This window comes from Symsagittifera roscoffensis, chromosome 1, assembly GCF_963678635.1.
Source record: "Symsagittifera roscoffensis chromosome 1, txSymRosc1.1, whole genome shotgun sequence".
Taxonomy (NCBI): Eukaryota; Metazoa; Xenacoelomorpha; order Acoela; family Convolutidae; genus Symsagittifera; species Symsagittifera roscoffensis.
The window spans coordinates 32,930,242-32,947,088 of record NC_087062.1 but is presented as its reverse complement, the minus strand read 5'-3'; the positions used below and the strand labels follow the sequence as shown (position 1 = coordinate 32,947,088).

Here is a 16,847-nt window from a genome sequence, read left to right as displayed (position 1 = left end):
ACTGTCTCGCCCTAGCCAGTTGATTTTCTGGTCTGTCTAGGGCTAAGTAAAAAGTTACTATTTTCAGGCCATCAGTCAAACGTCTTTTAATCAGCTTCCGTTTACATGCAAAGACAACCACATAGGTGGGACTCGGATCCCCAGACTACATGATTGCTATTAAAAACACGGCTCGAATATTCTATTTTACTAGGTTTTGGTGACAGTTTTATATTAAATCATCTTTCTAGCTACTCATTTTCTGAAAGAACAAATAATACTAATGTTAATTCAAATGTTCAGGACATCAGAGCAGCTAAAAAGTCAGTTTCACCATCTATTGTCTCTGGGGGCCGAGCCTCCGATTCCGTGCTTTTTCAGTAATAACGTCGTGAGGGTTTTGCTCCTTCCTTCTTCCCCACTGAAGCCTCCTTTCAGTCTACTGTCTCTAATTAGGTGTCTTATCGTGCGCGATCGTCACGTTAAGAGGCTACGTTTTTATATCGTTCTCGTCTGACTATCTCTCACTAATTCGGTTGTTGTTCGGTTTCTCTCTATTTTCCAGCCAAACATGGCCGTTTTCGCCTTTCTCAGAAATGTAACGTCGCAATTCGATTTTTGAAAATTACAAAATTCCAGAATATTTTAGCCTCCTTTTCAACCATACACGATCACTAAGGCCTCTAACCGTCTAACGTCTTTTTCGTGTTGCGACGGAAGGTTCCGCTGTGCCAATCCGGGGGAATGGCACTTATTTCAATCGAAAAATCGCCAAAGTGTACAAAAAGTAAGTGAGTAAGTGTAACCTCGAAGACATTTGCTCGGAGACTGACATTCATCTGTCATAACTGCAGAAACCAACATAAACCTAAATGAAGATTGTAAAAATCGGAACTCTAAAAGCTTTGGGTGCTACCCTAATTTCTGTTTCTCTTATTATTATTTTTATTATATAGAATTTGGTTTTTATTATTTTTTTTAGAAACTGTTTTTTGACATTCTGCAGGGTCGAGGTACGAGCTAGTTAATTATTTATCCGTTAATCCTAATCAGAAGTTGATCAGAAATTGAGCTTGATTTTTCATTTTCCGGTAATATAATGGATGTGTTAATCAATTTTGCTTGCAGAAAATAGTATGAAGCACGAAATGAGCCACGATTCAATCGAAAGCTCTGTAATCAAAAAGCAGAAACTGGACGCCTCCCAACCACCTGTAAAAAATGCAAAATCAGAGAAAGAATCAGATCCTGATTCAACAGTAGTGCGAGGGGCTAAAAGGAAGGCCGTTGCTATGTTGATGTCGTTTTACGGCAAAGACTTTTTCGGGATGCAAGTCACTCGCGAAAAAAATTTTCCTGGAATTGAGGACATTTTCTGCAAGTATCTCGTCGATGGCGGTTTAATACGACAAGACGATTATGACTGCTTTGGTGAGCAAAAAAAATTGCGGCAATTTCAGGCATTTTTACTCAATTAAAAAATATGACGGCCCTTTAAATGCAACTGAACTGCTTTACCTTTTCAAATCAAATAATAATAATACGCATGCTCGAAAGCTTTTTCCAAGCTGTAGCCAGGTGTACAATATTGCTTAAAATGCCACTTCTGTAAAATTGCACGATGACGCTAAATCTTCTAAAAGGCTACTATGCTTAATTTTACAGTTTATTCCGAATTTGTAAAAGCGACGTCGGCGTTAGCTTTTCTGATACCTTGAGTCAGTGTGCAGGTAGGCCGTTTTTTTTTCGGTTTCTGCTAATTGGGTTGAGTTTTCTTTAATTGGATATTATGGAAGCGGAACAAACCCATCGGGGTAACGGCATTTTGGCCGAGCAGGTATGTAGAACCACCAATGCTATGGGAGCATTGGTTGAACAGGTTCATCTGGGGAGTGACCCACAAAAGGTTCAACCTCACATCTTTCTACACTGACAAGGGACTGACGGCGGCGCAAATTAAGGGGCTATCGGTGGAGGTCTTAGGGAAAAACCGATTGGAGGCGGACCAATCGCTTGACTCAAATTTATACTTGTGTTTGGGAGAGCGTGGACAACATGAACTGCACAACTGGGAAACCCCACTTGGTGCTAGCGGCATGGAGGTAGCCTTGCTGTGTACCAATTACTACCGTGGAAATGGAGGGTAATTTGCGCAGATCCACTAAAACACCAGGTGAGGTCTATAGAATAGCTTTATTGTATAAACGAGGAGACATGTATAAGAAAAGTTACAAAAGCTCCGTAAGCGGAATAGCGACAGCGCAGGCTGGAGCACTTGAAATCAAGTCGAAACCGATAAGCGCAATCCGAGGAGAATATTGGCGTACGTTCCAAAGGGGGTGAAAAGAATCAAATCGGGAAACTGTACGGAGCGGACAGACGCTGCTTCAACTGCGATTAAAATGGATTTACAAGGGATCATATCGCAAGCTGCACGGCGAAAAATACGACGCGTAGTTTTCTGAAAACAAACGGAACAGTATGAACGCACATACCGGCGAGACTTGGAGCTAACCGGGGCCGGGTCGGACTAATCCACGTCAAAGAGTCTAAGTGAAAATTCATGGAACACAAGGATTTCTCGTCGCAACACGAAAAGTAGGTGGGATGGGTGAATGAACAGCAATCAAGATCCTACGGATAGGATTCTGAGTGTTCAAATGCCTACATGGATTCTGAGTGAAAATTGCTCTCGTCGGACATCCAAAGCAATTAGTGCTCTCTTCCAGATTAAACGAAGTCTGACTATGAAAAGCAGTGTGACCACCAGGCTTAACGCATATACTGGGTATGTAGTACCCATAGTAACATACGCATCCCAAGCATGGACTCCTAGCATATCGAACATGGAACAACTCGAACGAGTTCAAAAGTTAGCAACAAAATGGATTTTGGGGACAAGCAAAACTTATACTGAAAGACTGAAGGACCTGAACCTTCTTCCTTTGAACCTATACATGGAAATGCACGACATTTTAATATTAATAGCCCTGCTTGAAAATCGTTACGATGTAGAAATAGAACGAAAACCATCTGAATCATGCGAAATCACCCGACAGTCATCAAGAGGCGAATTTCAAATCCCAAAAAGCCGCTTGCAAAGAACGGACGACAATTTTTTCAGACGAGTGAAACATCTATACAACTGTCTTATCCGAGCCTGCCCAACTTTTAGCCTTAGACCAAGCAAAGCGACTCTGACCTACATATACCAGAAATACTTCAAAAAATTGTACAGTGAAGTCAACAAATGTACATGGAAACTCTTATGCAGATGTGGAAACTGCAATGTTTACAACAAACTGAGATAAAACATGGACTGTAAAAGGGGTGAAATTCCCTAGAGCTAATGCTCTGAAGCCTATTCTACTACTACTACTACATAGTAATGTCAATCCGATAAAAGAGGGAAGAGCACAAACAAAAGGTAACCTGGTCCAAGTTACCGCTGTAACATAGTGCTGCACACCTACGTTAGGTTATTCACCATGAATCATAGTGGTACACACCTACACTGGGTTATTCCCCATTAACAACCATAAGTGGATTAGTTAAATATAAGTAAGATGAAATTTCAATGTCCAATTGTATAATGTCTATGTACTGAATTATATTTGCATCATGAAAACAATATATAGCTCTAGGTAAAAGAGCAGTAGAGAATCTGAGAGAGCCAAAACCAGCCAGATCTAAAATGACTGATTGATTCTCACTTTTATTAAAAGTATAGTCCTGACTATCAAGAAGGGGTAGACATCACAAGCGCATCCCTGAGTCGAAGATACCGTGACAGGCAATCCAAGACATCCGTCCCATCGATAACAATACATCTAGATTACATAATAAAAGAAAAACGACAATAGCAATAGCTAGTAATGGTATATTATAATCACAATGCAATCGATATTAGCACAAGTATGGATTGATAGCGGATCGCCTATTTCGATTTTTACTATTGTTGAACTTAAACTAACCTTGGGAGCGGTTTTAGCCAATTTGTCGAACTCCTGACATCCCACGAACGATACCGAATCCAGCCACACTCTCCTTTGTAGTCAAAGAAGGTTAGAATATCCAGCTCAAGCACTAGCGCCATACCTAGCACCTACAAAACAGCGACGTTGCCAGTATGCTCGTTTTGGCCGGTCAATGCTCGGAGGAACACCGAGCTCAAACGTCCCTGAATGTGCGTTCACTCGGTTGACTAACACATTCTCGCGCTTGTTCTTTCCTTTCCCTACGGTAAAGCGATAGTCGAGACGTGCTAGAATAGCCCGTTTGCTGTCCAACGTCACAAGTTAACATCGCTGCACTGCCTTCTTGGTAAAGTCAACAAAACAGATCGGACAAGACCTTACGAACCTGGAAATAAGGAAAATGTAAAACTCTTCTCACTGCTACTTTTCAGCATGAAAATGTAACGAGACAAAGTTCTAACATGTGACGCGGCTCCAGAATTGAAGAGGTATGATATCCACTGGAACCATTTTACCCCACAATGCAACGGGGCACAAAAAAGGCAACTTTGGAAAACCAGCGGAAATAGCCCGAAGAAGCTCACTCGTTGGCCGCACTCTCGAGGTCGCCTAAGTGCTTCGGCACCTCCCAAACCGTATCTGAGAGCCACCCGACAAGATGTTTTGTACGACGGATGTGTTGACCCGTATCATCAATATGATGCCGTCTCCACTCTTCACGTACGTCATCCGCAGTGGCAAGACGAAGTTGTTCCTTCTGGGTGACTAGTTGACCAGCTTCATTTACAATCTCGTACCGACGCCAGTTCGCGAGCCGCTTAAGAAAAGCAGCTCGGTCCTGACCGAAGGCCTTGTCGAAATCAGGTTTTATCTTACCGTGGGTTAAAAAATAGATTAAACCATCTTGATGAACTTGCTTTATTTTAAAATCTGAAATCCGCTCTTACAATAATTTCCCAGTGCGAAAAACACAAAGGGTGAGGAGAAACTCTTTCCTATGGACTGCAAACACTGAAACAGTCCTGAACTCAAACGCTTAGACGAAGAAAAGAGCGTTCCTTCACACTAAGGTCATTTTCCTTTCGGAAAACTGGAACGTGGAGTCAACTCATTTCAGCTATAAACATATCTCCGAAAAGACCAGAAGATTGATTTAATTGATTATGTGTGAAAAGCTATGAATAGAATCGGAGGCTGAAGATATGTTTTACCTCAACTCCAAAAACCTAAAATAAAGAAACAACAATAAAGTTACGAAAAACTATGAGACAGGAGTAAAACTCAAGCTCAAAGTACGATTGAATCTAAATAAAATTAAAGAAACAAAAGTGTTTCAAAATAAAAGTTCGATAATAAAAAATCATTCAATTAACTCTTCAACTAAAGAAGAAGCGCTGCTGCCAGCCGCAGAGAGCAGCAAAGAACGCACAGAAACGTGACAGCCCACAGGCCGCCCGCAACTGAATGGCACGCAAGACAGCTCTGCTGCCCACCTAGCTCGACAAAGCTACCGTTACGGCAGCATTAAACAATAAATCTGCCGAAAGGCTCGGGGAAGCACATTTGTGAACTAGAAAAATTATAAATATTCAAATACATCCGGTCAATTTAACTCACGTTTCACTTTAGCTTCGGCCTTAACTCAAGAAAACGATATGTTCATAGCTAAAACAAACAGGTTGATGTTATCAAAAGAATTTACTGCGCGAAAAAATACTTGGAGTGTTTCTTCCCTGTTGTATGCATTTTAGTTTGGTTCCTGTACTTTCGTACACTTTGATAATTGTGAAAATTAAGTCAGCAAGCAAGCTTTCTTAAAAAATTGGACTGAAAAGGAATATTATTAGTTACAGAAACTCAATGACCATGTCTTCAAAAACCTGATCGATTACAAGCATTCGATTGCCGAAATAAGATGCATTTCTCTCAATACGACAACTCAGGATTTTGAATACTTGCATTTTTCAATGAAGGCCACGCACCGGGTTGAGATTAATTGAAGTAAAACTCTCAAACCAACAAACGATTGTTCGAAAATAAGATGCTTCAGACCACGTTTTGTTTGAAGTCAAATATACTCAAACAAAGTAAAATCGCAAAAATCTCCAAAACAAAAGCTATTGACAATCAGTTTGATCATATTTGGAACAAACCAAGCATTGGTTGTTTAGTTAAAACAAAGTAATGTCAAAACACAGTAATTGTCAAAGCAAAATTCTCGACGATCACAAAATTTTACCGCGCCATAAATAAATAAAGGCAGACTCAGTTAAAACTTGGCATAAATTAATTTAAGATCACGATGAAACCCAACGCAATGAAAATTCAGCTGATTCTTCTACAAATCAGCCAAATACTTGCATCATACGATAATGCTTTTTCCTCGAGAGTAATTTTCAACAAGGAGAATAAAATTTTGTTGGCACAAAACTTTGTTAACGTGCAATTTCTAGTCCTATTTTCAAAGTAACTTTACGATAAAAAAGGAAATGCGCAAATATCTCGATAAACTCTCTGAAAAACGGCGAACCTCCGCAATCGAGTGCCCGCTGGATTTTTCTACAAATTTCAACGTTTCGACGGATCCATTCAACATTAATTCGCTGCTAGACATAATTGAGACGAAGGCCCAAGCAGCTTAAGACGAAGCAGAAGCCATTCGAACCGACACCTCCCGATTCCTCAACAAAATCCGCTTGACCCTTCACAGACACGCAGAGGAGCACCACTAGTTGCGGCAGCGGACACGGCCTATTCGGGTCTGGTATCATGATGAGTAGCTCAGGAGGCTGCGGAATTATTGGAGTTTTTGGGTCATGCCAAGATCAAACTCTGGCAAATGCAAAAAATATTGAAGCCTTGGAACAATATGGTATGGTTTTCACAGACTATGTGTCAGAAATTGAAACAGCAAGTATTGAGAAGCTTTTTGCAATTTTGAATGAACTTTCTGAGATCAGAGAGATCTAAAAGCAAAGGATTGAAAACCAAAATAAGAACAGGAAATTTGTGAGAGCTTAAGAGAAAGTAAGAAAAATTCGAGGCAATCCAAGGAAATTTCCACATCTTGCGAGATTGCACACAAACGTCGTTTTGGAATCAACAAATCAACTTCAATTTTGACGCAGCAGCAGCTCTACTAAATGTTGTCTATGCGGATAGAACAAGCTACAAAGCCGTGTTGTACGCGTTCAAAACAAACATGCTGAACTCGATACCAACACTATTGGAACAACGACTGCCGATGTCTCTTGTACCACGAGAATCCTTGTTGGCGGTCATTGACGCTGTATATAGACGAAGAACACCGTCCAACTCTTGCTATACCTCCAAGCGACATCCACTCTTCTTATGATTCAAAGTTACATCGCGATTTCACTACAACTGAGGAAAGATTATTGCTTAATCTGGCAATACCGTACGCGTCGAGCCAGACGGCTTTCCGAATCTACCGCGCACAGGTCATTCCTATGCCGCAACCAGATCCAACCGAAGCTATAAGGTATGTCACATAAGGACCCTATTTAGCAATTTCGGAGAACTCAATGGAAATGACAGTCCTAACAGAAGACCAGTCGTCATGCCGTGCCACACTTCATTTCCATTCGTCAATGACTGCACTGATGGTATGCGAAACCAAAAAGTCCCTTCCCCCGATGCCTGAGAAAGCGACCAACCTAGGCTACGGATTATGGCTAATAACCTCAGCCAGTGCTGCGTTTTCGCTACGGGAGTACAGCCTCGAAGAACTGAATACCCCCAAATGAGAAGACAACGCGGACTGTAATGTTTGTTTAATAACATTAGACTGTGGGACGAAGTTAATAAGAGCAATCATTTTAAAATTGAGCCGGTCTCAGATAGCTGTGACAAATTTCCAGCAAAGCGAATCGACGTGACTTTGTCGGATCCATTGGCACACTTACTTTCAGAACTGCCAGACTTATCAGAACTACCATACTACGAATCAAAAACGGACGCCGGAGTAAAGTTGCTCGGAGAAGTAAAATCGAAACTAAATGACAGCCCGCATTTGACGAAAGTTGATCAATTGAACGATATAGCACAACCTATCGCACATAATATGAGATTGCTCAAACCTAGTCTCGTCGACAAAATGGAGCAATAAGTACCATTACGACTGTCCCTTACATAGACAGTGACAGTCTTCCTCGGAAACCTTCTCATACACGCGCTGATCATGTACTTGTGCCATCGATTTGCAACCTTCAGAAGACTGACACCGAAGTTCATGAAGTCAAACGACGGAAACATAAAGTTGAAACAGGTACTGTCAGTATCAGCAGCCCTTGTCAAAATCAGGAATTTTCCGAACACGGATCAAAAATTAGACAAAACTGCTTGGTTTTGACAAAAGGAGATTTCGACACCTGCCACACAACGAGAACCCTTTCTGGATGGACATCAGTTTGTTCTTCGGCGGGAGCAGCAAATGGGAACTCCGAGCCCAATATTAATACCAACAGAGGTAGAGAGGAAAGCTTTGCCCAAATTTAAGCAGTTGAACTGTATTTCATTACTATCATGCTGACTGACGAAGTGCCCTTACATTTAGCTTCAATCATTTCTTGATTGATCTCTATATCGAGACAAACATCTGATAGTTTAAACGAGCTGAAATTTCCAGCGATAGCATCAGGGAAGTAACTGTACTTTAATCGAAGTGAAAGTTTATCTACATGTTAAGTTAATGAATTAGCTATTTGGGACAAGCATTTCCGTATATTTGAGCTCCATATTATTATTGCAATTTTATTTAGCTCGTGATGTTAATTTAATGTTAACATTTATAATCTAAAACTGCCTGAGTTGCGGCTTCAGCCAATTTGTCAGCACTGGGGCCCAATGACGACCAAATCAGAGATAACTGTGCCCATGAATAGAAACATTGATGTTTCAGCCAATCGGAGTGCAGTAAGCAAATACAAGCATCCATTGTCACCGGATGAGAGCGTGGCTGCATGCGGTGAAACGTCAGCCAATCAAAAAGCTCAAATTTACATATCCAGCGTCAATAACCGGAAAGGCGCGAAAACAGTCGGAGCCATTACTGAATGTGAGTTCAGTGAGTCGTTTAAGTTTCCTTCAAAATCAACCCTTATGGTTCTTTCGCTCAAGAAACTAGATGAACTTTTATTACGCTATCCAAAGATAATCAGAAGCAGTAGCAGCTGGGAAGTTAATACGAACCTTAAGGCCAGAAGTTTGGAACAAAAGTGGCTAAAAATGAATACCATCGTATCGGTCCCGTCGAATTTGAAAGGGGAAATCTACCCGACGGCTTACCCTGGAAATGTTATGATGAGCGTGATAACTCGAGGGACTGCAAGAGTCAAGAAATCAGAATGCGTGCAGGAGTTCATCAGCCTCAAGCTAGTGGAGGCTAATTACTAGTTCCTTTTTCAGCAGTGGAATGTCACTCTTCGCTACTTTTGTTCAATTCCCTCTCATTGAAATTCCAAAAGCATTACAATTTTTATGTGGTTCGTTGCAGTGATTTGCGGAGAGCGATGTTAGAGCACTGTTATGACTTTTTCTTTTTGCCCTCTGGATGCTAGCCGCAGATTTCCATGCCGTCATTCTGGGTTTTGTCCACAATTTGCTCTAGTTTCAACTCGTTTTTGCCATCACGGCCACATCCGAACTGATCTGTTTTTGTTGCTTCCGTGTTGCCGGCACGTTAGATCTGATAAAGATGACTAAAATTATGATCAGCAGAGCGTTGATTGAAAGTCCATCGGTTTAAGATTCCAAAGCAGGTCATGAGCTGGCTGAGGGTTTATGCACTAGGGGCTCTCCGTCGCTGTCGGTATGTATCAAAGCTTTTATCTTTGAACTCTTTCTGTTCAAAACGCCATTTCAAAATTTTAAATTGATTAAGCTGTTCTTTATGAATGCTCACAAAGTAAGTTTTCTTTAGTAACGTTACCAGTGTCAAGCTTGGATAACGAGATGTAAAATAATGGTGTAACAGTTCTTAGTTCAGCAAGGCAATGTCCTTTGCTTCTTCCTAAGTTCGGTACAATTCCTAAAAAGAAACTTTTGTAGATGTTTTTTTTTACAAATTTTTTCAAGTTTCGTTTTGCCTTGATCGTCGGCTTATTTTGTTTTGACTAGCTCGTCATGTTTTGGTTGTGATGTTTCTCATTTAGTTTGAAGATTAGTTTCGTCTTTTTGTATCGTTATTTCCTAGTTGTTCGAAACCAAGTAATGCGTCAAAGTGGGAGCATCTACATAGCCGTCAAGTAAGAATTTTTTGTCGCACTATCGAGATCGGATAAATGAATTCAAGCTGAGTCTGTGCTCTTGTTCCTCAAATAATCCATGTTTTTTCGAAATTCCGACGATGGGTGGCGTCTTGATTGCGAACGTTTCGTCAGATTGAAAATCATTTGAGTTTGTGTTTAGACTTGCGAGAGCAAGTGCCTTGTTGTCAGGGACCAGATTTTTTCGCGTAAAAAAAACTTTTCGTGCACATTCGTAAGAAATTTTGAAAAATTGGTTGGTTAGCAAACCTTAAAATTTTCAACACTTCTTCCTATTTGGTCTAGAGGTAACGTGGTTGCCTTTGTACTCTAATGTGTGGGGATCCGAATTCCGGCCGGATTCAATTTTTTTCAGCATGTATGAAATAGAAAAAAAATCCTGGAAAATTGAGTAATTGGGCTTTCGTTAGTATGCATTTGGTTTGTCGGCTTAGTTGCAACATCGGGAAATTTTTTGGTTTTGTCAGCAATTTTCTTTGTACATGCAATTTGTTTTGATTTACTTATGTAATTTGTAAAAAAAAATAATAGCCCTGCGTATGTTTTTCTGTAGTTATTTTCGCTTAAAAGCTTTATTCGCCCCAAATGGTTTCGGCTGATGTTTTATGGTCATAATTATTTTATTACTGTGACGCTTCAAGAGCAAACAATGATTAATTTTTTGGAAAAATTTGTTTTTGTTTTTTCAAGTTAGTTTATGTTGCAAGATTTCAGAGTTTCAAAACTTATGTTTACCTTTGCGATAAGCAAGGGTATTGCAACCGGGTTCTTGACTTTTTTCCCGTAAATACCTTTCATCACAGAGTGGTCAATTTAGGAATGGTAGGTTTCAGAACTTGCTCAGTTTCTTGAACATTCAAATAAAATAGTTAAAAGGTGGAGTACGTTTGGAGCAGTTACCCATTTCATCCAGCAAAAGGTGGAGTACGTTTGGGGCAGTTACCCATTTCGTCCAGCATAAGTGAAACAAATTCCATAATTATCAAACAGCTACCTCCAAGTTTTACTGGACCCCTAGTTTTCCAATTTTTGAGTATACGAATATTTTGGTTTTTTAGTTTTTTTTTTTCAACATATTTTGTATTGTTTTTTTTTCTATGCTACTGTTGTATCGCAAGTGGTGCGAAGCTCAGCTTCGATTCTGTGTCAAAGTTTTTGCTCGTGGATTTTTTTTTCAGCTAAATGGGTATCTTACCTCTTTTCGGCTTCACTTTTTTCGGCTTAGTGGGCGCTCGGTAAATGCTTACTGTTTATTTAATAATTTTGGTTGTTTTTCTAGCTTAAAATGCTGAGCTTGCGTGGTCTCGCAAGTGATGCGAAGCTCCGCTTGGGTGCCGGACATCAAGCCGACGGGACTTCAAGCCGAATCGTAAAATTAGGGACTTCAAGCCGAATAGTTCCTTACAAACTCGTGAAATATGATTAATTTGAAAACTTTTTTGAAGAAATTCTGAATTTCATGATCTTTCTTCACAAGTTATTGGCGTTTTGATAAAATTTAAGCCTCCAAATGATGTTTCGGAAAGTTGAAAACTGAAACATGGTTGAAGGCATTTTTCATGTTTATAATTTATGCATTTCAAAAACCGGCTGATGTTATTAACGGATGCCAATCACAAGTGGTGCATTGTCATGAATAACGCTTTTAATGGACTAAACTTGCCAAAATTTCTGAAAAATAACGTTTTACAGGTGATAAAATAGTGTTTTGAGGTGCTTGTAAAGTTTTAATTTCGGCTTGAAGTCCCTTCGGCTTGAAGTCCCGTCGGCTTGTTGTCCTAGACCCGCTCCGCTTTGCCTCGGTGTTAATAACTCCGACGGAAGGTTTTATACTACCTTGAAGATGTTATTCTCTTCATAAGAACATAATTTTAATCCGACCTTCTCTTGTACTTTAAATTACCAACAGAATTTTAATCCGATCATTTTGTTGAGTTAAGCGCCATAAATTAATAGTACTGTCAATATATCAGTTTGTTATGCATCATCTACCGGAACACTGGCTTCAAGATGAAGGTAAACTGATCTAAAATGGCAATCACTGATTTAAAGCATTTCACATTTAGAGCAGCTTTAATACAACCCAATTTGATATTTTCTCTGAGTATTGTAGACATTAACGCTCTCCACGGCCTGAAAACTATTTATATGTGTTTTGTTTTTTATGACATTACTTTATTAGGAAAAATGAATTTCCAGAGGAGTTGTCGGACCGATAAACATGTCTCGGCTGCACGACTGGTGATCTCATTCAAAATGTACGAATTGGACAACGCAGTGGAAATAATCAACTCCTTTCTGCCCAAAAGCGTGAGAGTTCACGATTATGTGAGAACGACGAAGGGATTTGACTGTAAAAAGTGGGCGAGCAGTCGCATTTATAATTATGTCGTGCCATCTTATTGTTTCCAGCACAAAAGTGCCGTGAACAAACAAGCGTTGCAATTGTTTCGGGTTGATGAGACGTTAAAAAAGCGGATCAATGAAGTTTTAAACCATTATCATGGTGAGAAATTTTAATTCCTTAATTAAGTTTTTTCACAGGCGGCAAGTATGATTGGCAGGCGTCTGGAGCGATGGTGAAATATTCATTTAAAATTACATTTACTTTCATAAGCAGCCTTGTGAAAACAAGTTAAATCATCAAATGAAAGAAGTTCGAATTTTTCGTTTTATTTGACTCGATGTTTCTTACGTCTATGCCTCGGACGACAAACGTCCTCAGTTCAAATCCGGCAAGAACCTCTTAGCAAACTTAGTAGTAAATTTTCTGTTTCAAAACAAATCGCCTACTATTGCGTTGTTTGAAAAATTGCACTGTAAGTAATTTTGATGAACATAATTCGAGACAAACGTATGAAAGTACTATGTTTGTGGTATTGAAAGTTGTGGCGCGAAGCTCCGCTTTGGCCCTGTCTAAAGATTTTTCACGCTCATATTTAATTTTTCTCGTTTATACTTTCAATTTTTTTTTCAAGTTTAATATAATTTCATCTGCAAAAGTGAAGGCAAATACACTCTCCGATTACGGAAATGGAAATTCATTAAATACTTGAATGATTTTTGCTCTCAAAGTGGATTTTTTTTAGATTTCTCAGCGGAATAAAAAATTACTGCGAATAAAAAAACATTGATCCAGTTTTCTACAACTACAACCAGGGCTGGTCAATAAAAAACAGGGGTTGTTTTAAACAGTGTTTAAAACTGTTTTAAACACTGTTTAAAACATGACTCAATTTTAGTGTTTTAAACAGTGTTTCATGTTTCGACTGCGAGGGCGCAATTATTACGCAATTTAACTGGCAGCTGTTACTTGATTCATCCAAATTAACACGTACAGTGCAGTTCTTTCAACAAGCTATCAAGTTTTGCTGACATTATACAGCTTTGAGCGTGCGTTCAGCACAATGGGGTATGTGGAAGGGGACCTCAGGAACAGCCTTTCCTCAGAGAAAACTGAGAAACTAGCATTTTGTATGCGTTGCTTGAAAAAATAAATTCTTGCAAAAAAAACATGTTTTAAACTGTTTAAAACGTTTAAAACAGTTTTAAACGTTTTTTTTTTTAAAAAAACATATTTTGACCAGCCCTGACTACAACTAGATTAAAATTTGGGAAAAAGCGCCAATCATAAAAGATTATTACGCTTGCGATTAGCAGGCGTTATCAAACCAAAATATAGACTTTTTGGGATGGAAAACTAGTTAAACAGAATCACTTGAATCATTTTACTTCTGGCTTATATGTAATCAAAAGTCAGACAAAAGTCCTTACCGGACTTCTAGTTGTCTGCTTTTTGTCGGCTTGATTACCGCAGCACCAAATTTGTCATGTCATATGGGCTTTGTTTACTCGAATTGAAAAATATTTTAGTGGATTACTGTTTAAGGCAAGCAATGGAGTGAATTTTGCTTCTTTTATTTTTCATGCTGTATTTTTTGACTTCTTTGATGCTGTTCATCAAAAGGTTTTTGAAAGTTTTTCCGTTATAAGTTCAAGGAGTGTTCTGTTCATTTAGTGCAGTGGTAACACGCATGCTAGAGACGAAAAATCCTAGAAGTTCCCAGATTTGAGTCGGGACCTGTTTTTTTTTTGTCGAAACTGAAAATTTTCTACTCTTTTTTGGACTTTCGTGTCTGCTGTTTGTTGTCGGCTTAGGTCCCACCGAAAGATTCGGTTTCTTTTAACCATTTTGAAACCTCTTTATGAAATTTCTCATGGTGCAGCTAATTTTATTTCAGGAATTTTTTTGTCCCAATTTTAAAAACTTTTTTGACAAAAAAGATTTTTAAATGTTTTTTTTCAGCTTTGATTTTTTTTCTGTGATAGCATGAACACTCTTTTTTCCAACTTAACTAGCAAATATTAATGTCATTTTGAAAGTGTTCATTTCTACCAATGACCAGTTATTAAGTACAGCCAATGCTAAGGATATGAACAGACTATTATATTACAAATAGCACTTTAGCTTCAAGGTATCATGGATCTGCAGCGTAGAGGTAGGGAGGAGACCCGCAACAAAATAAGAGAATTGGAACCTGGGTAAGGTCGGATGTTTTTTGAACTTTTTAGCATACTAGTTAAAATGCGTCCGTTCTATAAATTTAGACATCTTAGTTGGTAAATATCTTTTTTTTTTCAAATTGACTGGTACTGCCAATACTTGGTAATTGGCTTGCGTCACCTAGCAATCATGTAGACTTATAATTGGCGTGCATCACCTAAGAAATTTTGTAGACTAAAATTTTTACTCATTAAGTTTTTCCCAGTAGCGTTATCGGTCATATTTTTGCTTGGGGATGCGAAGTGCAACTTCGCCTCTGTGTCATTTCGCTTTTCTCGTTTCTTGACACTTTTTCAACAGTCTGTGAGCGATGTTTTTTAATGTCCGATTGGCGTTAAGTTTTCGCCTTCCCAAAACATTTTTTGTCAACCAATCTTGAAAAATTCGAAATGCGCGACTTAGGGCAATGAATTTTTTCGGTGCTTTTTGCTTAAACTCCTATTTTCAATTAGCGCGATGAAAATCTAACGCTTAATTTATTGAGTTGAGATTTTTATTTATCATTAAAACACTGGTCTTTTAAAAACAATTGTTTAAAATGCCAAGGCTTTAACGAAAAATATTTTAGGCACCAAAAATTTCCATAATTTCACTTCTCGCAAAGAAGGAAAAGACCCGAGTGCTATTCGATACATAACCAGTTTCAAAATCACCGACACATTTTTGTGGCCTGATAAATGCGAAGACGAGTCAGTTGAACAAACGGAATACTTAACGCTTTCTGTTCACGGCCAGAGTTTTATGTTGCACCAGATCCGTAAGATGATTGGACTGGCAATGGCGGTGGTTCGTGGAAATACAGAAGAGATCATTTACGAGAAGATATTTGGAAACGACAAGCATGATATTCCGAAAGCGCCTTCGATTGGTCTGTACCTAGAAAATGTGTTTTTTGAGTACTACAATAAGAAGTTTGGAACTGACGGAATGCATACTCCAGTGAAATGGGACCACTGTGAAGATGCAGTGGAAAATTTCAAAAGAGAGCAGATAGTGTGTAATATTTTGAATGATATGAGAAAAGAGAAAGTGTTTGAGGAGTATTTGCCGATTCTTGATTTGCACACTTATACAACTGAAATCGGACACCGCTTGACGAGACCTGACCATGTGCCTAACGTGACTGAAGTTAAAACGGAGTTGGATAAAGTCGAAAATGATTCTGTTGTGCTAGAAAATGAGACTGAGAAAATTGTAAATAATAGCTAAGATGATGTTAATGGTGCTTCCAGTTAGAAATTTAAAAAAATAAATTGTTTTTGTTTTAGTTCTTTTGAAGAGCTAATTTGATACATAACCAGGAAGAGCTAATTTGATACATAACCAAAAGTTTGTTTTAATTTTCTGTAGCATGAAAAGGGCTCTTGGTTGAGGGGGTAGTAGGGTACCGCATTTGGGGTGGTGTTCATTGTCTTCTTCAGTAGGTGGGGGTGGGGTTATCTCTGTACCTCACACTGTGGGTGGGGTGTAACTCAGTACCTCAATTATCCAATATCTGTTCCTACCAGTGTTGAAAAAGAAACGATTTTTATTGAAAAAAATCAATTAAACAACGTTTTTTTTAATATAAAAAACATGTTTTATTGTTTTTTTTTTACAGTTTGTTCAGTTCTAACTTTCTGCCCTCATACCGATGATCTAATAGATATGCGGCAAGAAAAACGGAAGTCAGATAATCATCTCTTCTCTTCTTCTTGCTACAAAATGTTTAGGATGATCCGGTGCAAAATTGTAGAAATCAAGCCGGCTCAATAAGGGAAGGCGGCTGATACCCCCATCGCAGCGATTCGACTCCCAGACAATGCTAGTTTTTAGCGATAAAAGTTTTAAAATAAAAAACACTGTTTTTATTTTGTGTTTTAAAACAAATTTTTTGCTTTGTTTTAAAACGTGTTTTAAAACATTCCCAACCCTGGTTCCTACTTTGGGTGATTTGGGTTTTGCTGCAATCGTCTATTCAAGTCAACTTGTTTTAACATATCAAAAAGCGGAAATAATCATGATCACGATGTTTACACAAAAATGCGGGAGGGTTTCTTG

At 38.8% G+C, this 16,847-nt stretch overlaps 1 protein-coding gene across 2 annotated transcripts; it reads left to right on the top strand.

The window, feature by feature from the left end:
* The first annotated feature begins 1,111 nt into the window (after positions 1-1,111).
* LOC134843017 (pseudouridylate synthase 1 homolog) lies at positions 1,112-16,125 on the top strand. Of its 2 annotated transcripts, none has more exons than XM_063859578.1 (3): positions 1,112-1,410; positions 12,426-12,749; positions 15,376-16,125. In XM_063859578.1, exons 1-3 carry the CDS (start codon positions 1,116-1,118, stop codon positions 16,014-16,016), a joined length of 1,260 nt encoding a protein of 419 aa, XP_063715648.1. In that variant the 5' UTR covers positions 1,112-1,115; the 3' UTR covers positions 16,017-16,125. The 2 variants fall into 2 exon arrangements, with proteins under 2 accessions (XP_063715648.1, XP_063715649.1); XM_063859579.1 differs by lacking the exon at positions 1,112-1,410 and adding an exon at positions 11,928-12,259.
* Positions 16,126-16,847: the final 722 nt, after the last annotated feature.